Raw genomic sequence first — 25,132 nt, forward strand, 5'->3', positions numbered from 1 at the left:
AAGTCTCCCTGCCATTAAATTAGTCCCTTCCAATTTAGGTGCAATCCGTCCTTCTTGTACAGGTCACTTCTACCCCAAAAGAGATTCCAATGATCCAAAAATGTGAATCCTTTTCCCACACACCAGCTCCTAAGCCATGCATTCATCTGCTCTATCTTCCTATTCCTGCCCCCACTCGCTCATAGTACTGGGAGTAATCCAGATATTACCATTCTTGAGGACCTCCTTTTTAAATTTCTGCCTAACTCTCTAATCTCCCTTCAGAATCTCAACCTTTTCCCTTCCTATATCGTTGGTTTCAATGTGCACAATGACCTCTTGCTGGCTCCTCTCTCCCATGAGAACATTCTGCACCCTCTCTGAGACATCCTTGATCCTGGCACCAGGGAAGCAACACACCATTCTGCTTTTTCGCTGCTGGCCACAGAAACGTCTGTCTGTACCTCGGACTACAGAATCCCCTAACACAATTGATCTCTTGGAAGCCGACGTACCCCTCATTGCATTAGAGCCAGTCTCAATACCAGAAACTTGGCTGTTTGTATTACATTCCCCTGAGAATCCATCACCCCCTACATTTTCCAAAAGAGCATACCTGTTTGAAATGGGTATATCCACAAAAGACTCCTGCACTCCGTGCCTACCTCTCTTACCTTTCCTGGAGGTAACCCATCTATGTGACTGATTCTGAGACTTTTCCCCCTTCCTATAACTGCCATCCATCACATACTGTTGCTGTTGCAAATTCCTCATTGCTTCTAACTGTATCTCCAACCGATCCATTCGATCTGATTAATATTCGCATCCAACAACATTTATGGCAGATATAATCCACAGTAACCCTTAAACTCTCTTTAAACTCCCACATCTGTCAAGAAGTACATATCACTGTACTAAAGGCCATTTTTGCTCCTTCACAATCTACAGACCCAGAAAATAACACCGTCTTATTCCCCTACAAAACACTGCCCCAGGTTAAATTAATAGTTATGGCTTATATTTTAATTTTAATCAAGAGACATATCTCCAAAAACACACAACTAGAAAAAACCCACTCTACTCAATACTGCAGCCTTTCTGTTGAACACACTTAACACAATGATTAACTTATCTGATTCTATGCTGAGAACTTCGCCCAAACAGGTTCCTCTAGCAGTAACTCTCTCTCTCTCTCTCTCTCTGTGTTGTTTTGACTTTTCCTGAACTATGCTGTGACTGATGAAGGCATGTGTGCTAATGCCTCCTTGACCACCCTGTCTACCTGTGATGCCACTTTCAAGGAACTATCTACCTGAACCCCTCGGTCTCTCTGTTCAACAAACCTCTCCAGGATCCTACCATTTACCGTATAAGTCCTGCCGTGAGTTACCAAAATGCAACACCTCATATTTATCTGAATTAAACTCCTTTTCTTCAGGCCACTGACCCATTTGATCTAAGATATTCTGAGATAACCTTCTTCACTGTCTACAATATCCCCAATTTTGATGTCAGTCTGCAAACTTAGTAGCCACGCCTCCTATGTTTTCATCCTAATTGTTTATATAAGTGATTCTTGTGGCACACTGCTGGTCACCGGCTCCAGTCTGAAAAACAACTCTCTACCACCACCCACTGTCAAACCAATTTTGTATCCAGTTGGCTGGCTTTCCCAGAATCCCATGTGATCTAACCTTTCTAACCAGTCTATGATCACCTTTTCAAAAATTTCAATCAGATTTTTGAGATACAATTTTCCATGCACAAACCCATGCTGACTATCCTTAATCAGTTCTTACCTTCTCAAATTCTGTCTCTCAGAATCCCCTCCAAAAACTTACCCACCACGAACTGGTCTGTAGTTCCATGGCTTTTCTTTGCAGCCTTTCTTAAATAATGGTGCTACATTGAAAACTAAAATGGCAAAATGTCAAAAGGAAGAAAAACTGAAATTGTAAAACATTGAAGGAAAGCTTTGAACTCCTGGGGTTATGAAGTATGTCATAGGTAGTCCAGTTCTGAAAGGAATGACCAACACTAAGGATGTACAGAATTCAGAAGTAACAACAATTTGCCTCTCTTACCAACCAACTGTCCAATTCTATGTTCACGTTTTGTTTGATTAAGGTAATTGGTTTAATGTCCCTCATGAAACTGTTAAAGCCAGAGTAGGCAGGGGTGCCCTGCAAAAAGATGTAATACTCTCATGAAGCCAGGGTTGGGCTTCGTCAAAACTATACAGGATGTGAAAGGTCTGTTCGAATCCCTGATGAAACAGCCAATTATGATACAACATGGTTTAGAACTAGCAATAGTTTTTGTTTACAGTATTTGGTATTTGAGGTCCTGGGTATTTAGCAAATACAGCCACAATATTCCATGTTTTTCAGCAAACTAAACTTTTCAGCAGTGAGAAAAATAAAACAATCTGTTAGATATGTATATAAAATGTATACTTTAACATCCATAATTATTATTATACTCTCACTCTCTCTTTGAACACCCCACAAATCACATCAAATAGCTGATGCAATGAAGACAGATCCCACATAGTTCTCATCAAACCAATCTGATAATAGTGACACTGGGTCACCAAATCTCATAAATTTTGACTTCTCTTTCAATGAACTAACCTTGCAAAATCTCTTGCAACTGCTCTGTCATGGACTGCTTCATTGACAGCTTATGTTTTGGCAGTTTAATCTCATCCCCTAAGACTGCATTTCACTGGAGGTACTTCAGTACCTAGTTGACTGTGTAATTTGGAAAGCCTACTTGAAAGAATTGTCTTAATTGTCTCCTGAACTCATTTGTATTCTTCTCCATGAGAAGATTCAACTTGAACTATGTCATCCGGTAGACTCACTGATTGTTGCCAATTACACCTGGAAAAGTTGTAATATATACTTTAATTCAAATTAGATTTCTATGACAGAGAACATTTTTGTCTTGTCAAAATAATGTCAGAAATTAATAAATGAACAATGTACCTAAATTGTTCTAACTTTTCTATGTTGACAGTAAAGTGGAAGTGACGCTTTTGCAAACATATTTACACCTCTGATCATGTCAAGATGGAGGTAGAAGAATTTTTAATAAACAGGAACCAATTTCATATTTCCTGCCTCCTTTCCCATTACGTGGGAGTTTTGAGGGCAGTAGACAATGAGGATAGTAGTGTTGAACACACTTCAACACTATTATCCCCTCGAGACTGATTATGAAACTTAGTGATCTTGGTCAAAGTCCCACTCTCTGCAACTGGATCCTCAGTTTCCTGACCCACAGGCCACAATCAGTGAAGATTGGGGACAATATTTCATCCTCACTAACACTCAACACTGGGGCCCCCCAAGGCTGTATACTCAGTACCCTACTGTACTCGCTGTATACCCATTACTGTGTTGCCAAATACCAGACTAATGTCATTTACAAGTTCACTGATGACACCATCATAGTCAGTTGAATCTCAGATGGCGATGAAACAGACTACAGGCAGGGGTGGAAAACCTGGAAAAATGGTGCACTGAGAACAGCCTAGCTGTCAATGCTGGCAAAACCAAGAAACTCATTGTTGACTTTCGGCGGGATGTTACTCATGCCCCCCCGCCCCCCCCACCCCACCCCACCACGCATTAACAGCACAGAGATGAAATGAGTGGATAGTGTCAAGCTCCTGGGAATGGTCATCCACAACAAGCTTTCTTGGACTCTTCATGTTGGATGCACTGGTTACAAAGGCTCAACAATGTCTCCTCTTCCTCGGGCAGCTGAGGAAATTTGGCATGAAGGTGAACACTCTCGGCAAATTTTTATAGGTGCGCTATTGAGAGCATACTGTCTGGATTTATCACTACCTGGTGTGGCATTCAAGATTGGAGACGGTTAGAGAGTGGTGAACTCGGCCTGGACAATCTCAAAGGCCAACCCCCCAGCTATAGAATCCATCGACCAGGCCCGCTGTGAAAGAAAAGCTGCCAGCATTCTCACAGATCCATCCCACCCTGGCAATGTTTTTCTACAACCTTTACCATCGAGGAGAACATATATATGCCTGAACACACGCACCAGCCATTTCAAAATAGTTTCTACCCTACTGTTGATAGAATACTGAATGGACTCTCAAAATCTGAACATTCGCCTGTACCTGTGTTTTTGTTTTTGCCACTGTTTACCTGTTATTTACTTATCTATGGTACTTAACTCTGTGATCTGCCTGTATTGCTCGCAACAGCTCACAATAAGCTTTTCACTGTGCCTCAGTACACGTGACAATAAATTCAATTCCATTCAATTCAATTCAAATAGATTAGAGTGTGTTGTACAACTAGTTTTTCTACAGCTGAAATCCCATTATGAATGCTTGCCTGAATGCCAAATCTAACTGTTCAGCAGGGATTGTTGACCCAGCTGTTAATGGAACTTCCACCTTTTTGGTTTGATAGTTTTATAAACAGACAATAAGATTAAAGTTTGTGAATGTTTGTTTGTTTATTTTGATAATTACTTGAGTATCTCAAAGACTTCCCAATGTTATCATAGGGTTTAAGAGTTCAGTCTTCACTGAAAATGGGTGAGGGGGTCATGGGGTAGGTTGCTTGAGAGAAGGCTGATGAGCAGCCATGTGCAGAATTGGGCTGGTGCCCCAGTGAACTGATGTGAATTTTCCAAGCTTCCTGCCTTGGTAATCACTGCTTCCAGAGGCAATGGCTCCAACTCAAGCCTGCTCATTTATCATAAAAAATAGCACAGGTGGGAACTGCCAAACTGGGTATGGATTGTGATGTTGGGAAATTACCCAACTCCTGACGCTTGCCTAAAAGGTGAAAAGCTAGGCCCACAAACCCATATACGCAGCCTCAAGGTAACAGAGAAACCCAGTGAACATGGTCAACAAATTATGAACAAAAATCAGTCTAAAATAATTTCAAAGTCATAAGATCTGGGAATGCAAATAGGAACAACCATACCATTGTTAATGTACTGCATCAGATTAGTGTTTATGCATATATATTAGTTTGTACGTAATTATTATCTGTATTTTAAAGGCATGCACATTTTTTTTCAATAAAAGTTATTACTTATGGTATTTTTCAATCATTGAAAGAAATTGTGCTGCCACCAATATGATTCCTTCTTTTCTCATTTGCCTCCAACTGTGACCATTTGGCTAACTTAAAATGCCTTTGATAGTATCTTCAGATTGCTGTCTCTGTGCACCATCTCCTGATATAACGTCAACTGTTCAAGTCTAAACTTTTATTGGGAGTTTTATTTAATTTAGACACACTCCATAAAACACATCACACTGATTATTATCTCCCTGTATTTAAACAATTAATTGATACACAATTAACCAAGTTAATGTATCCGTCACCTGTTCCCTAATTCCAATAGGTCTTGAGGTTTTACTTCAGCTAATTTTTCCCTTCCCAGTTGTTCAACTTGTTTGGCCCATTTCTACTGAATCTGTCCCTTTCTACTACAAGCTACTTCCTTTAAACTCCCCAGTCCTTTGTTTTGGTGCTGGTGTCTCTTTTCACCCTGAACTGAGATAAAGGCCTCTTATCCACTCCAACATTTTCTTTATTCTTTTACAGGATGTGCTGTTACTGGTTAGGCCAGCATTTGTTGTTTATTCATCATTTCCCTTGAGAAAGCAGTGGTGAACCACCTTCTTGAACCACTGAAGATCATGTGATAGATACACCCATAATGCTGCTAGGAAGAGAGTTCTGGGATTTTTGAGCCAATGGCAGTAAAGGAATGGCAAAATACTGAGTCAGAATGGTATGTATGTTTGTTTGTAACTCAGTAACACTCCATTTCTGCCTAATTTGTTGTTGACACTCCAATAAATCTAATGTTAAAAGAGCTATTTATTCCAGTGCTTTCCTGGCTGGTCTCCAATATTGCATTCTCGAAAGAATTGAACTCATTCAAAATTCTGACCTATCCCAACTGTCTGAAGTCCCATTCATCTTTCATCCTGTGATAATGGGTTCTTCAATCATGTGCGTTCCAGTGTTACGATAAAACTATTGTATGGTTCTGTGAAGAACATCCGGTGTGTCCACCACATGACTGATAAACTGTAAATTAATGTAACTTGTGTGTTAGCCCTTTTAATATGTCATGATTTCAGTTAAAACAGACTAGCAACCAAGTTTTTGTTTAAACAGCATAAATGTTAGTTTGTTGGAAGTTTTGACTGAAAGTTCCTTCAGAATAAAGAGAAAGTTCTTAAAACGAAGTTATAGACACAAAAATTATAAAAATACCAATTGTTGTACAGTAGAAAATGGCTTTTTAAAAGCAGTTCAAGTCTAAACTTTTATTGGGAGTTTTATTTAATTTAGACACACTCCATAAAACACGTCACACTGATTATTATCTCCCTGTATTTAAACAATTAATTGATACACAATTAACCAAGTTAATGTATCCGTCACCTGTTCCCTAATTCCAATAGGTCTTGAGCATTCCTTACGATCATCTCAGATAATAACAGACTTTCTTTTTCTTTTCAAATAAATGAATGTATAATAAAAGAAACAAACATAGTACATTATGGGGTGTAGGTTTGCTGCTGAGCTGTAGTTTTGATATCCAGACGTTTCATTACCTGGCTAGGTAACATCATCAGTGGCGACCTCCAAGTGAAGCGAAGCTGTTGTCTCCTGCTTTGTATTTATATGTTTGGCCTGAATGGGGTTCCAGGGGTTTGTGGTGATGTCATTTCCTGTTTGAGGCAGCAGTGCTAACCACTGTGCCACCGTGCCACCCACGGGTCTCTAGGAATTCTCTGGCATGTCTTTGCTTAGCCTGTCCCAGGATAGATGTGTTGTCCCAGTTGAAATGGTTTTTTACATCTGTGTGTAGGGCTACGAGGGAGAGAGGGTTGTGTCTTTTTGTGGCTAGCTGGTGTTCGTGTATCTTGGTGGCTAACTGTCTTCATGTTTGTCCTACGTAGTGTTTGTGGCAGTCCTTGCATGGAATTTTGTAGATGACGTTGGTTTTGTCCATGGGTTGTACTGGGTCTTTTAAGTTTATTAGTTTTCGTTTGACAGTGTTGGTGGGTTTGTGTGCTACTAGGATTCCGAGGGGTCTTAGTAGTCTGGCTGTCATTTCTGAAACTACTTTGATGTATGGTAAGGTGGTTAGGGTCTCTGGCTGTGTTTAGTCTGCTTGTCGTGGTTTGTTCTTGAGGAATCTGCACACTGTATTTTTTGAGTATCCGTTCTTCTTGAATACGTTGTATAGATGGTTCTCCTCTGTTTTCCGAAGTTCGTCTGTGCTGCAGTGTGTGGTGGCTTGTTGGAATAGTGTTCTGATACAGCTTCGTTTGTGTGTATTGGAATGGTTGCTGGTGTAGTTATCCCACAGATAAAAATGATAAATGCTCCTATGAGGAGAAATCACAAGACAGAGATTTGCATAGTAAGAATTACTAAAGATCAGTTGTTTCATGTTCGTGGCTTTGACCAGTGATGGAAATTTCAAAATGCATGCTCCATTTTTAATTTTTCCAATGTTGTTTGCCGAAATATTTGCCACATAGGGATTTTTCATAGTTGTACTTAACTTTATTACTCAGAATTGGTATCTGGCCTTATTGGGTGCCAGGCCAATTCAAATGTCCACTGCATCTTCTTGTTTAATTGTATCTTGATGAATAGCATTGGCTCGATCATCTTTCATATAAAGATTGCTGATCCAAAGTGACACTTGATCCATTCTCCCTGATTTCCAACCTAACGTATGTAAAAGCCCCAAAATTCTGAATACTAATTTTAAATCTGCTTTAAATCTGACCATGCATATAAATTCACTCTCACTCGCCACCCCACCCCCCCAAAAAAGTGTATCATAAAGAAGCGTAAAACTGCACCTCATGGCTCCACTGAAACAAAACAAGGCCTGCTTTAAATTTAAATATAATAACCTTAATAAAACAGACCTTACTGAGAAGTAGCAAACTGTAGAGGCATCACTTAAGCAAAATACACTGCATTTAGTGCATCATTTGAAGGATGACGAAACACATCCTTCTTCAGCTGATCGCTGCAGAAATGCGGCTTTTATATCAATTGATCTGCATTTCCAAGATTTTCTCATGAAGCCAAAATAAAGTTCACTGTTGTTGCCTTTGGTAATTCTACCCTTCCATCCTGGCCCCGGTTTTTCTTCAAAATCTTGTGATTCGAGCCTTGTTTTCGCAATTGCCAATAGGAGACATTTTTTCCATGTGTATCCAGCTTTGTGATAGGGCTGGTTGTCCCCTATATGGTACCTCTCCAAATTCAGTTCTTGCTTTTTTTTAAAAACTTATCTTCTAGTTTGTTCATTGCCACTAAGACTTCCTGATCACATGGCTTCTGCTCATGGTGGTATTACTGTTTTGTACTATATTTCTTGTCATTGTCAAATTGTGCCCTCTACCTTGCCTTCTATCCATGTTTTAGCTATTGCAGTTTGACCTCCCCTTCCTAAGGCTTTCTTTTAATGGTTCATGATCTCTTTTTGGGAGCATGTTTGCTCTCAGACCAAATGTTTGAACTTGTACTGCACTTCCTTGCCTTCCATCTTTTGGACTCCATGTTCCCAATCCTATGGGCATGAACTCCTGTCCCTCATCTGATATGTCCATCAAGCATTGATATTTTCCAGTGACTTTCCCTGTCTGACTTTTAATAGTTACATTCTGGTAAATATTAGACTTTGTCCTTGGGGACCAATGGCTTCATTGACCATCTGAACTGATCTGTCCACCATCAGACAAACTGTCTATTGTGGCAGTTTGATCCTCTCTTTGTTTTATTCTATATCTTTTTAAACCAGTGCCACCACCTTGTTGAAATCTTCTGCTAAGGCAGACCTTCTATAGGCCATAATTGTATTCTTTGATACTTCTAACAAATCTCACATCGATCACATCTTTTGAGCTTATTATACTACACATCCTTTACTAAAAGTTTTGCCTTTTTATATGATTGATCAGTAACTTGCCTCTATAATTTTTAAGGAGAAAGTGAGGGCTGCAGATGCTGGAGATCAGAACTGAAAATGTGTTGCTGGAAAAGCGCAGCAGGTCAGGCAGCATCCAAGGAACAGGAGAATCGACGTTTCAGGCATAAGCCCTTCTTCAGGAATGAGGAAAAACACAATTGTCTTTTTCTAAATTTCGATCACTGATGTCAAGAACACGAGTTTATCATCCATTACAGGACTCCAAAAGTGTCCCAAATCTATAAATTACATATTTTCCATTTAGAATAGATTTGTCACAGCCATAGGGTCACACAGCATGGAGACAGACCCTTTGGTCCAACTCATCCAAGCTGACCAGACATCCTCACCTGACCCAGTCCTGTATTGCCAGTACTTGACCCATATCTCTCAACACCCTTCCTATTCATGGACCCATCCAGCTGCCTTTTAAATGTTGTAATTGTACCTGCCTCCACCACTCCCTCTGGCAGCTCATTCCATACATGCACCACTCTTTTCATGAAAAACTTAACCCTCAGATCTTTTTTAAATCTTTCCCTTCTTACCTTAAACCTGTGCCATCTAATTTTGGATTCAACCAAAGTAGGGGAAAAGACCTTGGCTTTTCACCCTATCCATGTCCCTTTATGATTTTATAAAATTTTATAATGTCACCCCTCAGACTCCGGGGAGAAAAAAGCCCCACCCTATTCAGCCTGTCCCTTTAACCCAAACTCCCCCAGTCTCGGTAACATCTTCGTAAATCTTTTCTGCATCCTCTCAAGTTTTAACAACATCCTTCTTATAGAAGGGTGACCAGAATTGATACAGTACTCTAAATGTAGCCTCAACAATGTACTGTACAGCACAACATGACATTCCAACTCCTGTACTCAGTGCATCAACTGGTGAAAGCCAGCGCGCCAAATGCCGCCTTCATCTCCCTGTCTACCTGCGACTCCACAGAACTATACACCTGCACCTCTAGTCCCTTTGTTCAGCAACACACCCCAGGGCCCTAGCATTACGTGTATAAGCCCTGCTCTGGTTTGCTTTACCAAAATGCAATACCTCAAATTTATCTAAATTAAACTCCACCTGCCACTCCTCAGCCTGTTGGCCCATTTGATCAAGGTCCTGTTGTTTTCTGAGATTTTCTTCACTGTCCACTAAATGTTTCCATATCAAACTTCATTTGTACTTTCTTCATTGATTTACCTAATAATGATTGCATTTCACTGAACACTACATAAGCAAAATACTGCAGATGCTGGAACTATGAAACCAAGACTGAGAATGCTGGAGGGCCTCAATAGGTATGGCAACATCATCTATATAGAGAGAGAGAAAAACAGAGTTGAAGTTTTGAGTCCAATATGACCACTTCAAAACTGAAAACCATTCCAAACTGAAGATTCTGAAGGAGAGTCATACTGGATTCAAAACTTTAACTCTTTTTTTTTTCCCTCTGCCCAACCCAGTGGGTTTCTCCAGCATTCTGTGCTAATGAAATGATTGATTCTGGCAAGACCACTCTTTTCAAAGATTTCAGTGTTATTCCAAAACCTGAAACTAACGGAACTCTCAAATTCCTTAACTTTTTCTGATCCTTAGTACATCGAGTCTCAATCGCATTTTAGCTTGCTCTGTAGTTGTACATCCACTGCGTATTACTGCAACTGCACAGTGGAAAGATACTGCCACCAATGCAGTTGCCATTGGGCTGAAGCTTCTGAGGACTAAAGCAAATTCTCTCTCTCTGATCTGCATCTCCATCTTCTTCCTCTGAAGGACTGTCCATAGCATAATGGTACTTTGAATCATACCTGTAACATCAATTGACTACACACCAAGCATTTCTGCAGTTCATTATCTGATTGTAAATACCAAATTTTCTTCTTTTCTCAAAATTATGACCTGCACTTTTGCCCTCATTTTGAGATATAGTCCTAATTTTGTAATGCCACAATGAGCAAAACTAACGTCATTTACAAAATACCATGCAAGGACTGCGCCAAACAGGCAGAATACTAGCCACCAAGATACATGAACACCAACTCGCCACAAAATGACATGACCCTCTCTCACTAGTATCCTCATATATGGATGAGGAAAGACACCACTTCGACTGGGACAACACATCCATCCTAGGACAAGCCAAAGACACGCATGAGAATTCCTAGAAGCATGGCATTCCAACCTGAACTCTATCAACAAACACATCGAGTTAGACCCCATCTACCACCCCCTGAGAAAAGGAACAGGAAGTGACTTCACCACAGGAAATGACATCACCAACCCAAAGAAACCCAAACATATAAATAGAAAGAAGGAATTTTCAGCATTGCTTTGCCTGAGGCCCACTGAAGATGTTACTTAGTAAGGTAACAAAGCATCTGGAAATGAACCTTCCAGCTCAGCGAGCAAACCTACAACCAAAACCTCAATCTGAGCTACAAATCTCCACAAAACTTGCAACTACTACGTGGATGGTCTTGTCAATTTGTTAACATTTTGTCATACTACCAATTTCCTCTTTTGTGTTATGAATCACTTTGCTGGAAAGGATGCTTTCTGAGGAATATCTTCAGTGCTTCCAGTATGTGTTGTCACAGTATATGTGTATCTGCAAATTTAGCTCCTGTCCAATTGAAAGTCTGTCCATTATTAATACCTTAGCACAGTATAACTTAAATGCCAACACCGATCAGGGAATTTCCAAATGAATTTTTTTAAAGTCTTGCATGCAACCTACTGATTACTATCACATATCCTTCCATAATGTTATTGTCAGTCTTTATAAATTTACCTGTAGTTCGGTAGCTCTCTGTCTCAGCAGATGAGTTAAGGTGGCCAGTGCCGGATTATCTTTCACAAGAAATAAGCCATGCTCCATATTAAGCATTGGCATTTTGGAGATAGCTGGTCACTTTCCTCTGGTTCTAAATCTATTTTTTTGGTCAGTACCTAATTTACATTCTAATAGCAAATCACCAAGACTTCATTTAATCCTGGATGAGGGCTTTTATGTTTCTGGGAATGTCTCACCTTTCCCTGTGAAATTGCAGTGTTACTGTCAGGTGACTTAAAGATGATATTTTTAGCTTCAGGCTAATCTTTAATTTACAAAAATCGATTTAGTTTTAACAGTTTTTCCTTAAAGCTGTACAGATGCCTGAACACACGCACCAGCTGGTTTCAAAACAGTTCTCCCCTACTGTTGTTAGAATACTGAATGAACTCCAAACTCTTAACATTCGCCTGTACCCGTGTTTTTGTTTTTGCTGCTCTTTACCTATTATTTACTTATCTATGTTACTTAACTCTGTGATCTGCCTGTATTGCTTGCAAGATAAAAGTTTTTCACTGTGCCTTGGTACATGTGACAATAAATTCAATTCAATAAAAATTACCAGGCTGTAACCACAATACGATGTCAGGTAATTTATCACTGGTGCAACCTTTCATTATTTTCAAACATGCTGGTAACTTTTATTGGTAATGTTTTTATATTTTGAATACCACCATTGGTATACTCTATTTTCATCTGATGCAATATGACTTTTAGCTGCTCATTTACAAAGAAGAACAAAGAAAATTTACAGCCCAGGAACAGGCTCTTCGGCCCTCCAAGCCTGAGCCGATCCAAATGTACTGTCTAAACCTGTCGGTCAATTCCTAAGCATTTGTATCCCTCTGCTCCCACCTACTCATTTATCTGTCCAGATCCATCTTAAATGAATCTACTTTGCTTGCCTCTACCACCTCTGCTGGCAACGCGTTCCAAACGCCCACAACCCTCTGTGTGAAGTACTTGCCGTGTGTATCCCCCCTTAAACTTTCCACCTCTCACTTTGAAAACATGACCTCTCGTTATTGAATCCTTCACCCTGGGAAAAAGCTTGTCTCTATCCACCCCATCTATACCCTTCATGATTTTGTAAACCTCAATCAGGTCAATCTCCTTTTTTCCAGTGAAAATAAACCTAACCTACTCAACCTCTCTTCATAGCTAGCACCTTCCATACCAGACAACATCCTCGTAAACCTTCTCTGCACCCTCTCCAAAGTGTCCACATCCTTTTGGTAATGTGGTGACCAGAACTGTACGCGGTATTCTAAATGCAGCCGAACCAATGTCTTGTACAATTTTAATATGACTTGCCAGCTCTTTTCCTCAATACCCCGTCCAATGAAGTCAAGCATACTATATGCCTTCTTGACCACTCTACCCACCTGTGCAGCAACCTTCAGGGTACAATGGACCTGCACTCCCAGATCTCTCTGCCCATCAATTTTTCCCAAGGCCCTTCCATTCATTGTATAATTCGCTCTAGAATTAGACTTACCTAAATGCATCACCTCATATTTGTCTGGATTTAAAGCCATCTGCCACTTTTCTGTCCAACTTTCCAGTCTATCTATATCCTCCTGTATTCTCTGACAGTCCCTTTATGCTTTCTGCTATTCCACCAATCTTTGTGTCATCTGCAAACTTGCTGATCATACCAACAGTACCCTCTTCTAGATCATTTATGTATATTACAAACAACAGTGATCCCAATACTGACCCCTGTGGAACACCACTGGTCACCTTTCTCCATTTTGAGAAACTCCCTTCAACTACTACTCTCTGTCTCCTGTTGCTCAACCAGCTCTTTATCCACCTACCTAGAACACCCTGCACACCATGTGACTTCACTTTCTCCATTAGTTTCAATGGGGAACCTTCTCAAATGCCTTACTAAAGTCCATGTATATGACATCAACAAACTAATGAGCTCTCTTGTTGAGAAACAAGTGCCAAGCACTCATTTAGTACTTTGCCTCCTTAATTTGTGCCATCCTGTCTCTGACTGCCTTTTTATTTTTTTCCCAAAGTTTAAAAATGCTTATTTATGTTCTCTTAAGGTGGTCTCTGAGCCTATTTTGCTTTCCCTTTTTCCCACCTTAGTGTCTTTCTCCAATCTATTCTGTGCCTGCACCCTTTATCATGGTTGATAAAATTTACATTTGCCAAGTCATTTACTTTTTAAGTATTTTTTCTTCTCAGGAGCTCTAGATTGGGCTGGAGATTCAGGCTAGTATTTTCTGGTCAAGGTGATTACATTTGGGCTAGATAGTGCACTGCAGTAATCTAGCTGCTTCACAGATATTGTGTTTATATTCTGACATGCAGTTGTCGTTGTATTTCTGGGCATCCATTTATCGGAAGCAGGAGTTAGACTGTTGTCCACAAATGGTTGCTTTGCATTATGAAATGCAAAGAAATTTGAATCTGTTCACTCCCCTTACTAGTGAAAACCAGCTCTTGAAATTTTCTAATCCATCAATCAGCTGCTATGTATTATCCCTCGAGCATTTTATTTTATCTTAGCAAGGCGTTTGATAAGTTACCCCATGTAGGCTCATTCAGAAAGTAAGGAGGCATGGGATACAGGGAAATTTGGCTATCTGAGTACAAAATTGGCTGGCTCATAGAAAACAGGGTGGTAGTAAAAGGAAAGTATTCAGTATGAATCCAGTGACCAGTGGTGTTCTGCAAGGATCTGTTTTGGGATCTCTGCTCTTTGTGATTTTTTTTTAAATAAATGACTTGGATGCGGAAGTGGAAGGGTTGGTTAGTAAGTTTGCCGATGAGACAAAGGTTGGTGGAGTTGTGGATAGTGTGGAGGGCTGTTGTAGGTTGCAATGGGACATTGACAGGATGCAGAGCTCGGCTGCAAAGTAGCAGATGGAGTTCAGCCTGGAAAAGTGTGAAGTGATTCATTTTGGAAGGTTGAATTTGAATGCAGATTACAAGGTTAAAGGCAAGATTCTTGGCAGTGTGGAGGAACAGAGGGATCTTGGCATCCACGTCCTTAGACCTCATCAAAGTTTCCACCCAAGTTGATAGGGTTGTTAAGGTGTCTGGTGTATTGGCTTTCACATCAGAGGTGACTTGATAGAAAAATGAACAAAATGGTGAGAGACTTTTTCCCAGGGCAGAAACGAGAGGTCATAATTTTAAGGTGATTGGAGGAAGGTTTAGGGGAGTTGTCAGAAGTAGGTACTTGAGACAGAGAGTAGTGTGTGCATGGAGACATTAGGGACATTTAAGTGACTCCTGGATAGGCACATGGATGGTAGTAAAATGAAGGGTATGTAGGTTAGTTTGATCTTAGAGTAGGAAAAAAGGTTGGCACAACATTAAGGGGCCGAAGGGCCTGTACTGTACTATGCTGTACTGTCCTATGTTCATGTCCTAGTTCATAAAGGGACCATCATTATTAATATTGTCATTTGTAAGATGTATTTGGATGACGTTGTTATAGTGTAATTGCTGGAGCACCTGAAGAATCTGTGAAACTCATTTCATTGTGAAACTTTGAAAAAGGAATCCATTTTTGAGAAAGAAAATAGCATTCCTAAGAAATGTTCTTTCTTCACAAGGATATATGCCACGTATTGAATAATCAGTCGCCTAAGATAGTGTTGAATGTCGAATTGTTTCTTGGAATCAATTCAAACAACTCAACTAATGGTTACCAGCATTATGTTCAAAATAAACTTGGGCATGTTTTACAGTTAATTTTAAAAAAAACTTCTCGTTCTCATGGACTGCAGTAGAAAAGAGGAACCCAAACATACACTGTCCCCCACCCTGCCCATTCCCTTGCAGATTCTCATTCAGCACTTGATTGCTGCTCACAATGCTCGATTGGAACATTTTATATTTTGAATGTTGTAATGTGCTAATATACGATAAGCAAAAGTATCCTTTTATTGATTGTTTACTAAACCATTTCCCATCACAGTGACCCAACCAAATGATCTTACTTCCTGTTACCATTTTACTGGCTCAGCATAACCTTATTCCCACTTAAAATGCCTCTATGTACTGCGAAAGCTTGGGATAACAATACAAGCAGGAGTCATTTTTCTGTGCAAATGCACAGAATGTCATGTGCAACCTCCACTCTCACCACTGCCCCAAACATTCTCAGATGTAGCAGCAATTTGTGTCCTTCATTTAATCTAGTCTACTGTATTCCTGATTTACAATGGTTCTCTCCATTGATGAGACCACATACACATTAAGTAACTACTTTCCAGAACAAATTTGACTCTCCGCTTCTGGTGGCCTGTCCTTTTAATTTTCCACCTTGCATGCATGCTGATGTCTTGACTATCAATAGGTTACTGCACTGTTCCAGTTCAACATTAGCTTAAGGAACAGCACTTCATCTTTCAAATAGGCACTTCACAGTTTTCTAAAATCAATATTGAGTTCAACAATTTCAGATCATAATCTCTGTCCCATGATGATTCATTTTCTTTGCATGTTTCACTCTTATTTGTGCTTTCAGTCAGGAACATATATTTAAGCTTTTTTTCTTGTTTTTGTTTCTCTGTCTTTGCCTCTTCACCATTTACTTTGTCACTTTGTCTTGTTGTTCAAACTTTCCTGTCTTTCACTCTCTTAGACTTTCTTTTGGTTCTTATAATAATAATCATCTTTTGGTCATCTGGATGTGACACATGAGATGCTTCGATTCCATTTACTTGACGGTCTCTGGATTACTTACAGCTAAACTAATGTATGTACAGTACAGAGTAATCTCCAGAAAGTGCTGCAGTGCAGTGGGCCTGTGACAATATCTGGGTACTTAGCTTATTTGCAGGCTGATCTCTTTAAAGAGACTTTGTCCAGATAAGACTGCACAACATCCCCTTTTCTGCAAAGATAGCTCCTGTATGTTACAAGTAAAAGTATGCAAACACTGGGTAATGGCAAAATTGGTTGTACATAGATGGGTATTGTGAAATTTGCACAGTCACAGAGTTATACAGCACAAAAATAGACCTTTCAGTCTGACTTGTCTACGCTGACCAGTGTCCTAAACTGATCTCTCCCAATTTGCCAGCATTTTGCCCACATCCCTATAAGCCCATCATAGTAATGTAACCATTCAGTGAGTGATTTGATTAATTGATTTATTGTTGTCACATGTACTGACATGCAGTGAAAAGTATTTTGCGTGCTATACAGACAGATCATACCATACAAAGTGCATCAGAATACAGCTACAGAGAAGATGCAGAGAGAAAGATCAGAATTAACATTTGAGAGGTCTGTTCAAAAGTCTGATAATAGCGGGAAAGAAGCTGTTCTTAAAACTATTTGTACATGTATTCAAACTTTTATATCTTCTACTTCATGGAAGAGGGTGGAAGACAGTATAACTGGGGTGGGAGAGGCCTTTGGTAATGTTGGTTGCTTTCCCGAGACAGCAGGAATAATAGATGGAGTCGGTGGATGGACTGAGCTATTTTCATGACTCTGTAGTTTCTTGTGGTCTTCAGAAGAGCAGTTCCCATACCACGCTTTGATGCATCCAAATAGACACACCATAGAAAGCATCCTATGAAAATTGTTAAGAGTTCTTGTGGACATACTGAATTTCCTTCGCCTACTGAGGAAGTAGAAATGTTGTTGTGCTTTCTTGACTATCACAGCCGTGAGTGGACCAGGACAGATTCTTGGTGGTCATCATTCTCAGGAACTTGACGCTTTCGACAGTCTTCACCTCAGCACCATTGAAGACAGGGGCGAGCCTCCACTTCACTTCCCGAAGTCAATGATCAGCTCCTTCGTTTTGATGAAGTTGATGGAGAAATTTGTTGTTTTTACACCATGCTGCTAAACGTGCAATCTGTTTCCTGTATTCCGTCTTGTCATTGTTTGAGATCTGACCAACAATGGTGGTGTTGTCAGCAAACTTATAAATGGGGAGCCTATGGTCCAGTGGTATTTTCAAAAATTTTAAAAATCTGGACTTAAGAGTCTAATGTCAATTGTCAAAAAATCCCACTTGGTTCACCAGTGTCCTTCAGGGAAGGAAACTGCTGTCCTTTGCTAGTCTGGCCCACATTTGGGTCCAGACCCACAGCAATGTGGTTGAATCTCAATTGCCCTCTGGACAAGTAGGGACAAGCAATGAATGCTGGCCATGCTGGTGAAGCCCTCATCACATGACTGAATTTTTTTAAAGACATGGAGTTGTGGTGGAATTTGGCCACACAATTGTGAGTGTGGGAGACTGTGCGCAGCCTTGTGAGGTACCAGTCTTGAGGATTATGGAAGAGGAGGTGTTGTCACCTATTCTTATTGGTGATTGCAGTCCACGGGTCAGGAAGTCATGTCTACGGAGGTCTAAACATTCAATTATTTCGGTGGTTGAACAACTCCTCCAGATCTTATGAAGTGTGGGTTTTGCCCTTGGTACTCCTTAGTCTGCTGACATTGCACCAGTATGTTGATTGTTGTCTTGTGTTCCTTCAAACTGTTGTTGCTTGAGTGTGTTCTTTCCAAGTTCATTGCACAATTGACATATTGTACACTTCATTTATCTGGCTTCTGTTCCTTCTTGGTTTGGATCTGCTAAGTGATGTAATTCATGAGACCTGGGGGTGTGACTCTGACCTTTAGCCCTACTTAAGGTAGATCCACCCTTGCATACAGGCCATGCAGTATCTTGCTCCCATGTTTGTCAAGAAATGCTTCCTGCAACTCTAAGAATTTGGATTAGTGGCTGGGTAATTAATTCTCACTTATATTCTGAACATGATCTGTACTTTATATGGTAACTCCTTATCCAGTGGTGTAGCTCTGACATATAAAATGCCATACAAATATCTTATTTCGATGTCTTACAATTCTAGATGAATAACTTAATGGTTCTTTTTGGTAAGACCATTTGATCGGGGTAATGTGGTAAGAAGTTTACCAAGTTCAAACTCCATTTGTCTTGAATATCCCTGAAAGGTTAGCTCATAAACTCTAGTCCATGATTAAAAATAGCCCTTAAGGCACACTGAACGGACTGAATATGACTCTTGGTGTGTCTGCCTCAAGCCTACTTGAAATTTTTTGTTAACCAATTTGACAACTGGGAATTTTAGTGCTTTTAGTTCTAGGTCTTTAGATTTTCTGATTGAAACTGGTTGCATTTCTGCTGACCAAAATGCCATAAATTGATTTTGAGCACATCTTCCCTCTCAGTGCCAGTGCTTTTGACTTGTAGATCAAGTGTTCAGGTTTGGCAACCTGCTCAGTGCATCTGAGGTGACCATTTTTATACCAGGTCGATTGCAGATGTTAAAGTCACGTTCCTGTATTTTTAACAGAATTCATTGAAGACTCAGTGGTGATTCTTGTAATTGGTCAATGACTTGCAGCAAATAATTGAGTTGTTTTTGACTCATTTCAACTGTGAAGTTATTATCTTTTTACTTTTCTGTATTTTTGATGTAGACTGAAATGGGAAAAAGCTAAATTTAAAAGCCAAGGTTTCAAAAGTTGATGGGGGCCGGTGTTTGCAGGTAAGGAGACAGCTGAAAACTGGGAAGCCTTCAAAAATGAGGTAACAAGAGTCCAGAGATAGTATATTCCTGTTATGGTGAAACGCAAGACTGATAGGTATAGGGAATGCTGTATGACTAGAGCCATTTGAGGTTTTGGTTATGAAAAAGAAGGAAGCTTATGTCAGGTATAGACAGCAGAGATCATGTGAATCCCTAGAGGACTATCAAGGCAATAGGCATATACTTAAGAGGGAAATGAGGAGGGCAAAAAGGACATGAGATAGCTTTGGCAAATAGAGTTAAGGAGAATCCAAAGGGATTTTATAAATATGTTATGCACAAAACGGTAACTAGAGAGAGAATAAGGCATTCTCAAAGATCAGCAAGGTAGCCTATATGTGGAACCACAGGAGATGGGATGAGATACTAAACATGCATTTTGCCTGAGTGTTTACTGTGGAGAAGGACATGAAAGTTAGCGAATGCGGGGAAATACATGGTGACATCTTGAAAACTGTCCATATTACAGAGATGGTGGTGCTGGATGTCTTAAAATGTATAAAAGATGGATAAATCCTCAGGACCTGATCAGGTGTACCCTAGAACTCTGTGGGAAGCTAGGGATGTGTTTGCTGGGCTCCTTGCTGAGATATTTATATCATCGATAGTCACAGGTGAGGTGCCGGAAGACTGGAGGTTGGCTAATGTGGTGCCACTGTTTAAGAAGGGAACTATAGACCAGTGAGCAAGTCAGAGGTGGGCAAGTTGTTGGAGGGAATCCTGAGGGACAGCATGTATATGTATTTGGAAAGGCAAGGACTGATTAGGGATCGTCAACATGGGTTTGTGCATGGGAATTTATGTCTCACAAACTTGAATGAGTTTGTTGAGGAAGTTACAAAGAGGATTGATGAGGGCAAAGTAGTGAACCTAATCCATACGGACTTCTGTAAGGCATTCAAAAAAGTTAGTCATGGGAGACTGGTTAGCAAGTTTAGATCTCATGGAATACAGAGGAAACTAGCCATTTGGACCCAGAATTGGCTCAAAAGGTAGAAGACAAAGGGTGGTGGTGGAGGGTTGCTTTTCAGACTAGAGGCCTGTGACCATTGGTATATCACCAGGATTGCTGCTGGGTCCACTGCTGTTCTTCATTTCGATAAATGATTTGGATGTGAACATAGGAAGTATGGTTCGTAAGTTTGCAGATGACACAAAAATTGGAGGTGTAGCAGACAGCAAAGAAGGTTACCAGCAGGCCGAGGAATGGCAGATGGAGTTTAATTTAGATAAGTGTGAGGTGCTGCATTTTGGGAAAGCAAATCTTAGCAGGACTTATACACTTAATGGTAAGGTCCTAGGAAGTGTTGCTGAACAAAGAGATCTTGGAGTGCAGATTCATACTTCCTTGAAAGTGGAGTTGTAGGTAGAGAGGATAGTGAAGAAAGCATTTCGTATGCTTTATTTTATTGGACAGAGCATTGAGTATAGGAGTTGGGAGCTAATGTTGCACCTGTACAGGACATTGGTTGGGCCACTGTTGGAATATTGTGGGCAATTCTGGTCACCCTCCTATCGGAAGGATGTTTTGAAAGGGTTCAGAAAAGCTTTACAAGGATATTGCCAGGATTGGAGGGTTTGAGCTAGAGGCTGAATCGGCTGGAGCTGTTTTCTCTGGAATGTTGGAGGCTGAGGGGTGATCTTACAGAAGTTTATAAAATCATGAGGGGCATGGTTAGGGTAAATAGACGAGGTCTTTTCCCTGGGGCGTGGGAGTCCAGAACTAGAGGGCATAGGTTTAGGGCGAAAGGGGAAAGATTTAAAAGGGACCAAAGAGGCAATTTTTCACACACAGGGTGGTGTATGAATGGAATAAGCTGGCAGAGGAAGTGGTAGAGGCTGGTTATAATTACAATATTTAAAAGACATCTGGATGGGTACATGAATAGGAAGGGCTTGGAGGGATAGGAGCCAAATGCTGGAAAATGGGATTAGATCAGTTTAGGATATCTGGTTGGCGTGGATGAGTTGGACCGAAGAGTCTGTTTCCGTGCTGTATATCTCTATGACTGTGACTCTGTGGAAGGTATTGTTGCACTTGGTTTGTTCAGCCAGTGTAAGAAGCTTGTGCAGATTTGCTGGCATGAGATATGGCCAGCAACAAGTTGTTTAGCTGCTCAAGTTGTGATCAGTTGTGGACAAGAAAGATCACTTTCCTTCTGACAACTATATGGTAGGCTCCTGAGTTGCCTAGCTTGTGGGTGTGAATGATATTGCCAAGAGCCTTCAGACCTTTGGAAGGTGAGGTGAGCCTATTTTTTTTTTGTGTGCAGTGGGAAACTACTGAAGTCCAAAAAAGCCCCCAATATGTTCTCCACCAGTAGCTGTAAGCTGTTGTTTTTAACAAAAACGTCGGAGGCTTTCTACTTTGTGAACTAGTTGCTCAGTACCTCCTTTGAGGAAATGAAAAGAATCAGGAGGACAGCAAGCACTGACAAGCAAAAGGATCATCTCCACAAACCATGTCGATTGAGGCCATTGAATTACTTCCCCAGTTCTTTCCCCCTTGGCGCATATCGACAATTTTGTTTAGTCTGTCTGCTTAATGGGAGTTTTATTAGTTTTGGAGTTTACTAGTAGAGTTGTATGTAAACAATTGGTCATTGTTTACCTGTTGCAAGAACAATTTTAACTGACTCTCGAGATCCATGTATACACTCTGTCTATCTGCTCGGATCTCAGAATAGACCCAGAGTGCCTGAGGTGTGCTGCACTCCAAGTTTGAGAATGTCTGGCTGTCTGTCTGTCTCGGTTTGGTAGACATTGAGTCATAACATCATAGAATTGTACAACATTGAAAGAGACCTTTCAGTCCAACTCATCCATGCCCAATCAGATATCCTAAATTAATCTAGTCCCACTTTACCAGCATTTGGCCCATATTCTTGTAAACCCTTCCTATTCATATACCCTTCCAGAAGACTTTTAATTGTTCTAATTGTGTCAACCTCTATGACTTCCTCTGGCAGCTTATTCCATACACGCACCATGAAAATGTTGCCCTTGGGTCCTTTTAAATCTTTCTATCTCACCCTAAACCTATGCCATCTAGTTCTGGACTCTCCCAACCCAGGGGAAAAACCTTGCCTATTTACCTTACCCATGCCCCTCATGATTGTATAAACCTCTATATGGTCACCCCTCCCCCTCTGACGCTCTGGAGAAAATGTCCCCAGCCTATTCAGCCTGTCTCTGTAGTTCAAACCTTCCAATTCTGGCAATATCCTTGTAAATCTTTTCTGAACCCTTTCAAGTTACACAATATCCTTCCTATAGCAGGGAGACAATAATTGAACACAGAATCCCAAAAGTGTCATTTGCATAGAGTCGTCTCGATGTTGGTGCAGACTAGCCCCAAGCAAAGCTTAGCCCTTGAAGATACCAAGAGAGAGGTATAATTGCAAACCTAAAATTCCTCCCAACTGTTGGACTAAAGATTTAAAGGACTAATGATTTCTGCAATGGCTGAGCAAATGAGTTTATTCTCTTAAGTTTTCTTTGGAGTTGCCTTGTTTTGAATTGAAGGATTTAGATTCTGATGTCTAGTGACTAAACTGGCTATTAAAATGGCATTTCCTGTGAATTATGAATAAATGAGCAACAGGTGAGGAGCAGATGCCAGATTTAATGCCAGTGTCCAAACATTGGTGTCCATTGTGAAGGATTAATTTTAAACATGGAATTGGATAGTCTACATCATCAGTGAAAGACCAGAACAAAATCTACTGAGAAATGCTTCAGTGTGAAACCTCTTGGTTAACCTTATCCTGTAAGTTTTTAGAAAACTATGTTTAATAAAAGATGAGGTTCACAACAGACCAGTTCCCACCATTTCTATTGGCTCTAACCAAGAATACAAATTGTTACGACACCAAGATAGAAACCGAACCATGTTAGCTTTTCTATCTCTGTATTCAGTAAAATTAAATCATTACAAAACTCCAATAGTCACTGTATTGATTTATAATCAGACAGACAGACAAACGAACACAGGTAAGGGATAAATAAGGAAAATAATAAAATTGGCAAGATTAGTTATGTGGCTTTCATGACATGTTGTATCACAGGCATACAAATGGACTTGGTTATTTTTCTGAAGCTACCAATGAGGGTCACCTACTCAGTTCAATGCTTCTAACTCAGTTTTCTACTCTTTGCCTTCCAGAAGGTGGTGTAGCACCTAAGACTGGGAGCTTTCAAATTTTCATGCTGTCTCATCGCTGCCAAACCATCTCCCCAAAAACCGATTTTTTTTATATTTTATATTTTTAAAATTTTTTTAGAAGAAAACAACTCTAACTCAGGTTCTGCCCTAATAGTTTGAATGTCTTCCCGAGGCCTCGGTCACCATTCAGCAATTGCCATCTGCTTTAACATAGGGTCTTTTTCTGACTTGGAACTAATAGCCAATTCTTGCGATCTGTTTAGACACACAGCTCTTCTCAGAGTCGCTGTGTCTGTTGGAATTCTTTTAATCTAGACTCGGCCTGGAATTATCCTCCAGGCCTGGCCTCGTAAACAAACAAGACTTATTTTGTCAGGTTTTTTTCCCTCTTTTACCATAAGATGCCCCAAAATCCACAAGTAACTTTCAGCTAACAAGTCCCAGTTCACCGCTCCAAATCCAAAATCAATAAACAAATAGAACTAAAAACAACAAAAAAACCAGCGAGCGTTTAACACTACCTTCTTTTTAAGACCCACAATGTGCCAAATCCATGTTAATGTTTTTGTTGACCTGGTAAAAGTGGCATTTTGCTGTCCCCCACATGATTAAATCATGATTTTGCTGTCCTTGAACAGTAGATGTAAAATAAACATTTTATAGATACTAGAGGCTAGTAATAGCTTTAAAACGTTCTGTTGAAATTACATAAGAAGTGTTAATAGACAGCATGTTTTTATATTGCAGATATTTTGTGTTCGTAATATTGATTTGGTAAATATGGATAAAAATAATCTTGGAGAGCAGCTCAACAGAGCATTTGAAGCTTATCGTCAGGCATGTATGGAGAGAGACAACATCAAAAAAGTATCAGAACAAAAGGTACGTTGTCTGACAAATTATGGTAAATTTTAAAAATTCATTCATGAGACGAGGGTGTCACTGGCTCAGCCAGCATTTATTGCCTTTCCCTAATTGTCCTCAAGGGCAGAGTCAAGCACTTTGTTGTGGGTTTGGAATCACATGTAGGCCAGGCCAGATAATGATGGCAGTTTCCTTTCCGAAAGGACATGAGTGAACCAGATGGATTTTTCCTGACAATTGGTAATGGATTATTGGTCATCATTAAGCCTTTAAATCCAGATATTTATTGAATTCAAATTCCACTTTCTGCCATGGTGAAATTTGAACCCAGGTTGCCAGAATATTAATTGGTCTCTGCATTAACAGTCCCTTGAGAAATACATTTGGGTACAAAGGATGTGCATTTCACTACAAACTGAAGTACCTGCTTCTAGAATCAGTATCGTACAGTACAGAAAAGGCCCACCAGGTCTGTACCGCCAAAACTAAACTACTCCTTATACTAGGCCCAGTCAGTGCATTTCAAACCCCACAACCCTCTGGGTGAAAATCTCTTTCCTTTAAGACACCTCCAAGTTTCCTGCCTTTTAGTTCAAAATTATGTCATGTTTTTCTTGAGCCTTTGGTTAAGGGGAACAGCTGCTTTCTATTCATCTTGTTTCTGACCCTCATGCACCTGTATCAAGTTTCTCCTCCTCCATTCCTCCCCCATATCCCCCCCACATT

General features: G+C 40.2%; 1 protein-coding gene across 5 annotated transcripts in view; it reads left to right on the plus strand.

Moving 5' to 3' along the window:
• The window catches only part of LOC122551629 (TRAF family member-associated NF-kappa-B activator-like), a 94,641-nt gene that overhangs the window by 10,282 nt on the left and 59,227 nt on the right, over positions 1-25,132 (plus strand). For 2 of the 5 annotated variants that reach the window (XM_043693856.1, XM_043693858.1), the window contains exons 2-3: positions 5,580-5,769; positions 24,290-24,424. In XM_043693856.1, the coding sequence (XP_043549791.1) occupies positions 5,767-5,769; positions 24,290-24,424 (138 nt within the window). In that variant the 5' untranslated portion in view covers positions 5,580-5,766. Of the gene's footprint in view, positions 1-1,224; positions 1,361-5,579; positions 5,770-24,289; positions 24,425-25,132 lie in introns of all 5 variants that reach the window. The other 3 variants (XM_043693855.1, XM_043693859.1, XM_043693860.1) reach the window with 2 other exon arrangements.

Source organism: Chiloscyllium plagiosum, chromosome 7 (genome assembly GCF_004010195.1).
Source record: "Chiloscyllium plagiosum isolate BGI_BamShark_2017 chromosome 7, ASM401019v2, whole genome shotgun sequence".
NCBI lineage: Eukaryota > Metazoa > Chordata > Chondrichthyes > Orectolobiformes > Hemiscylliidae > Chiloscyllium > Chiloscyllium plagiosum.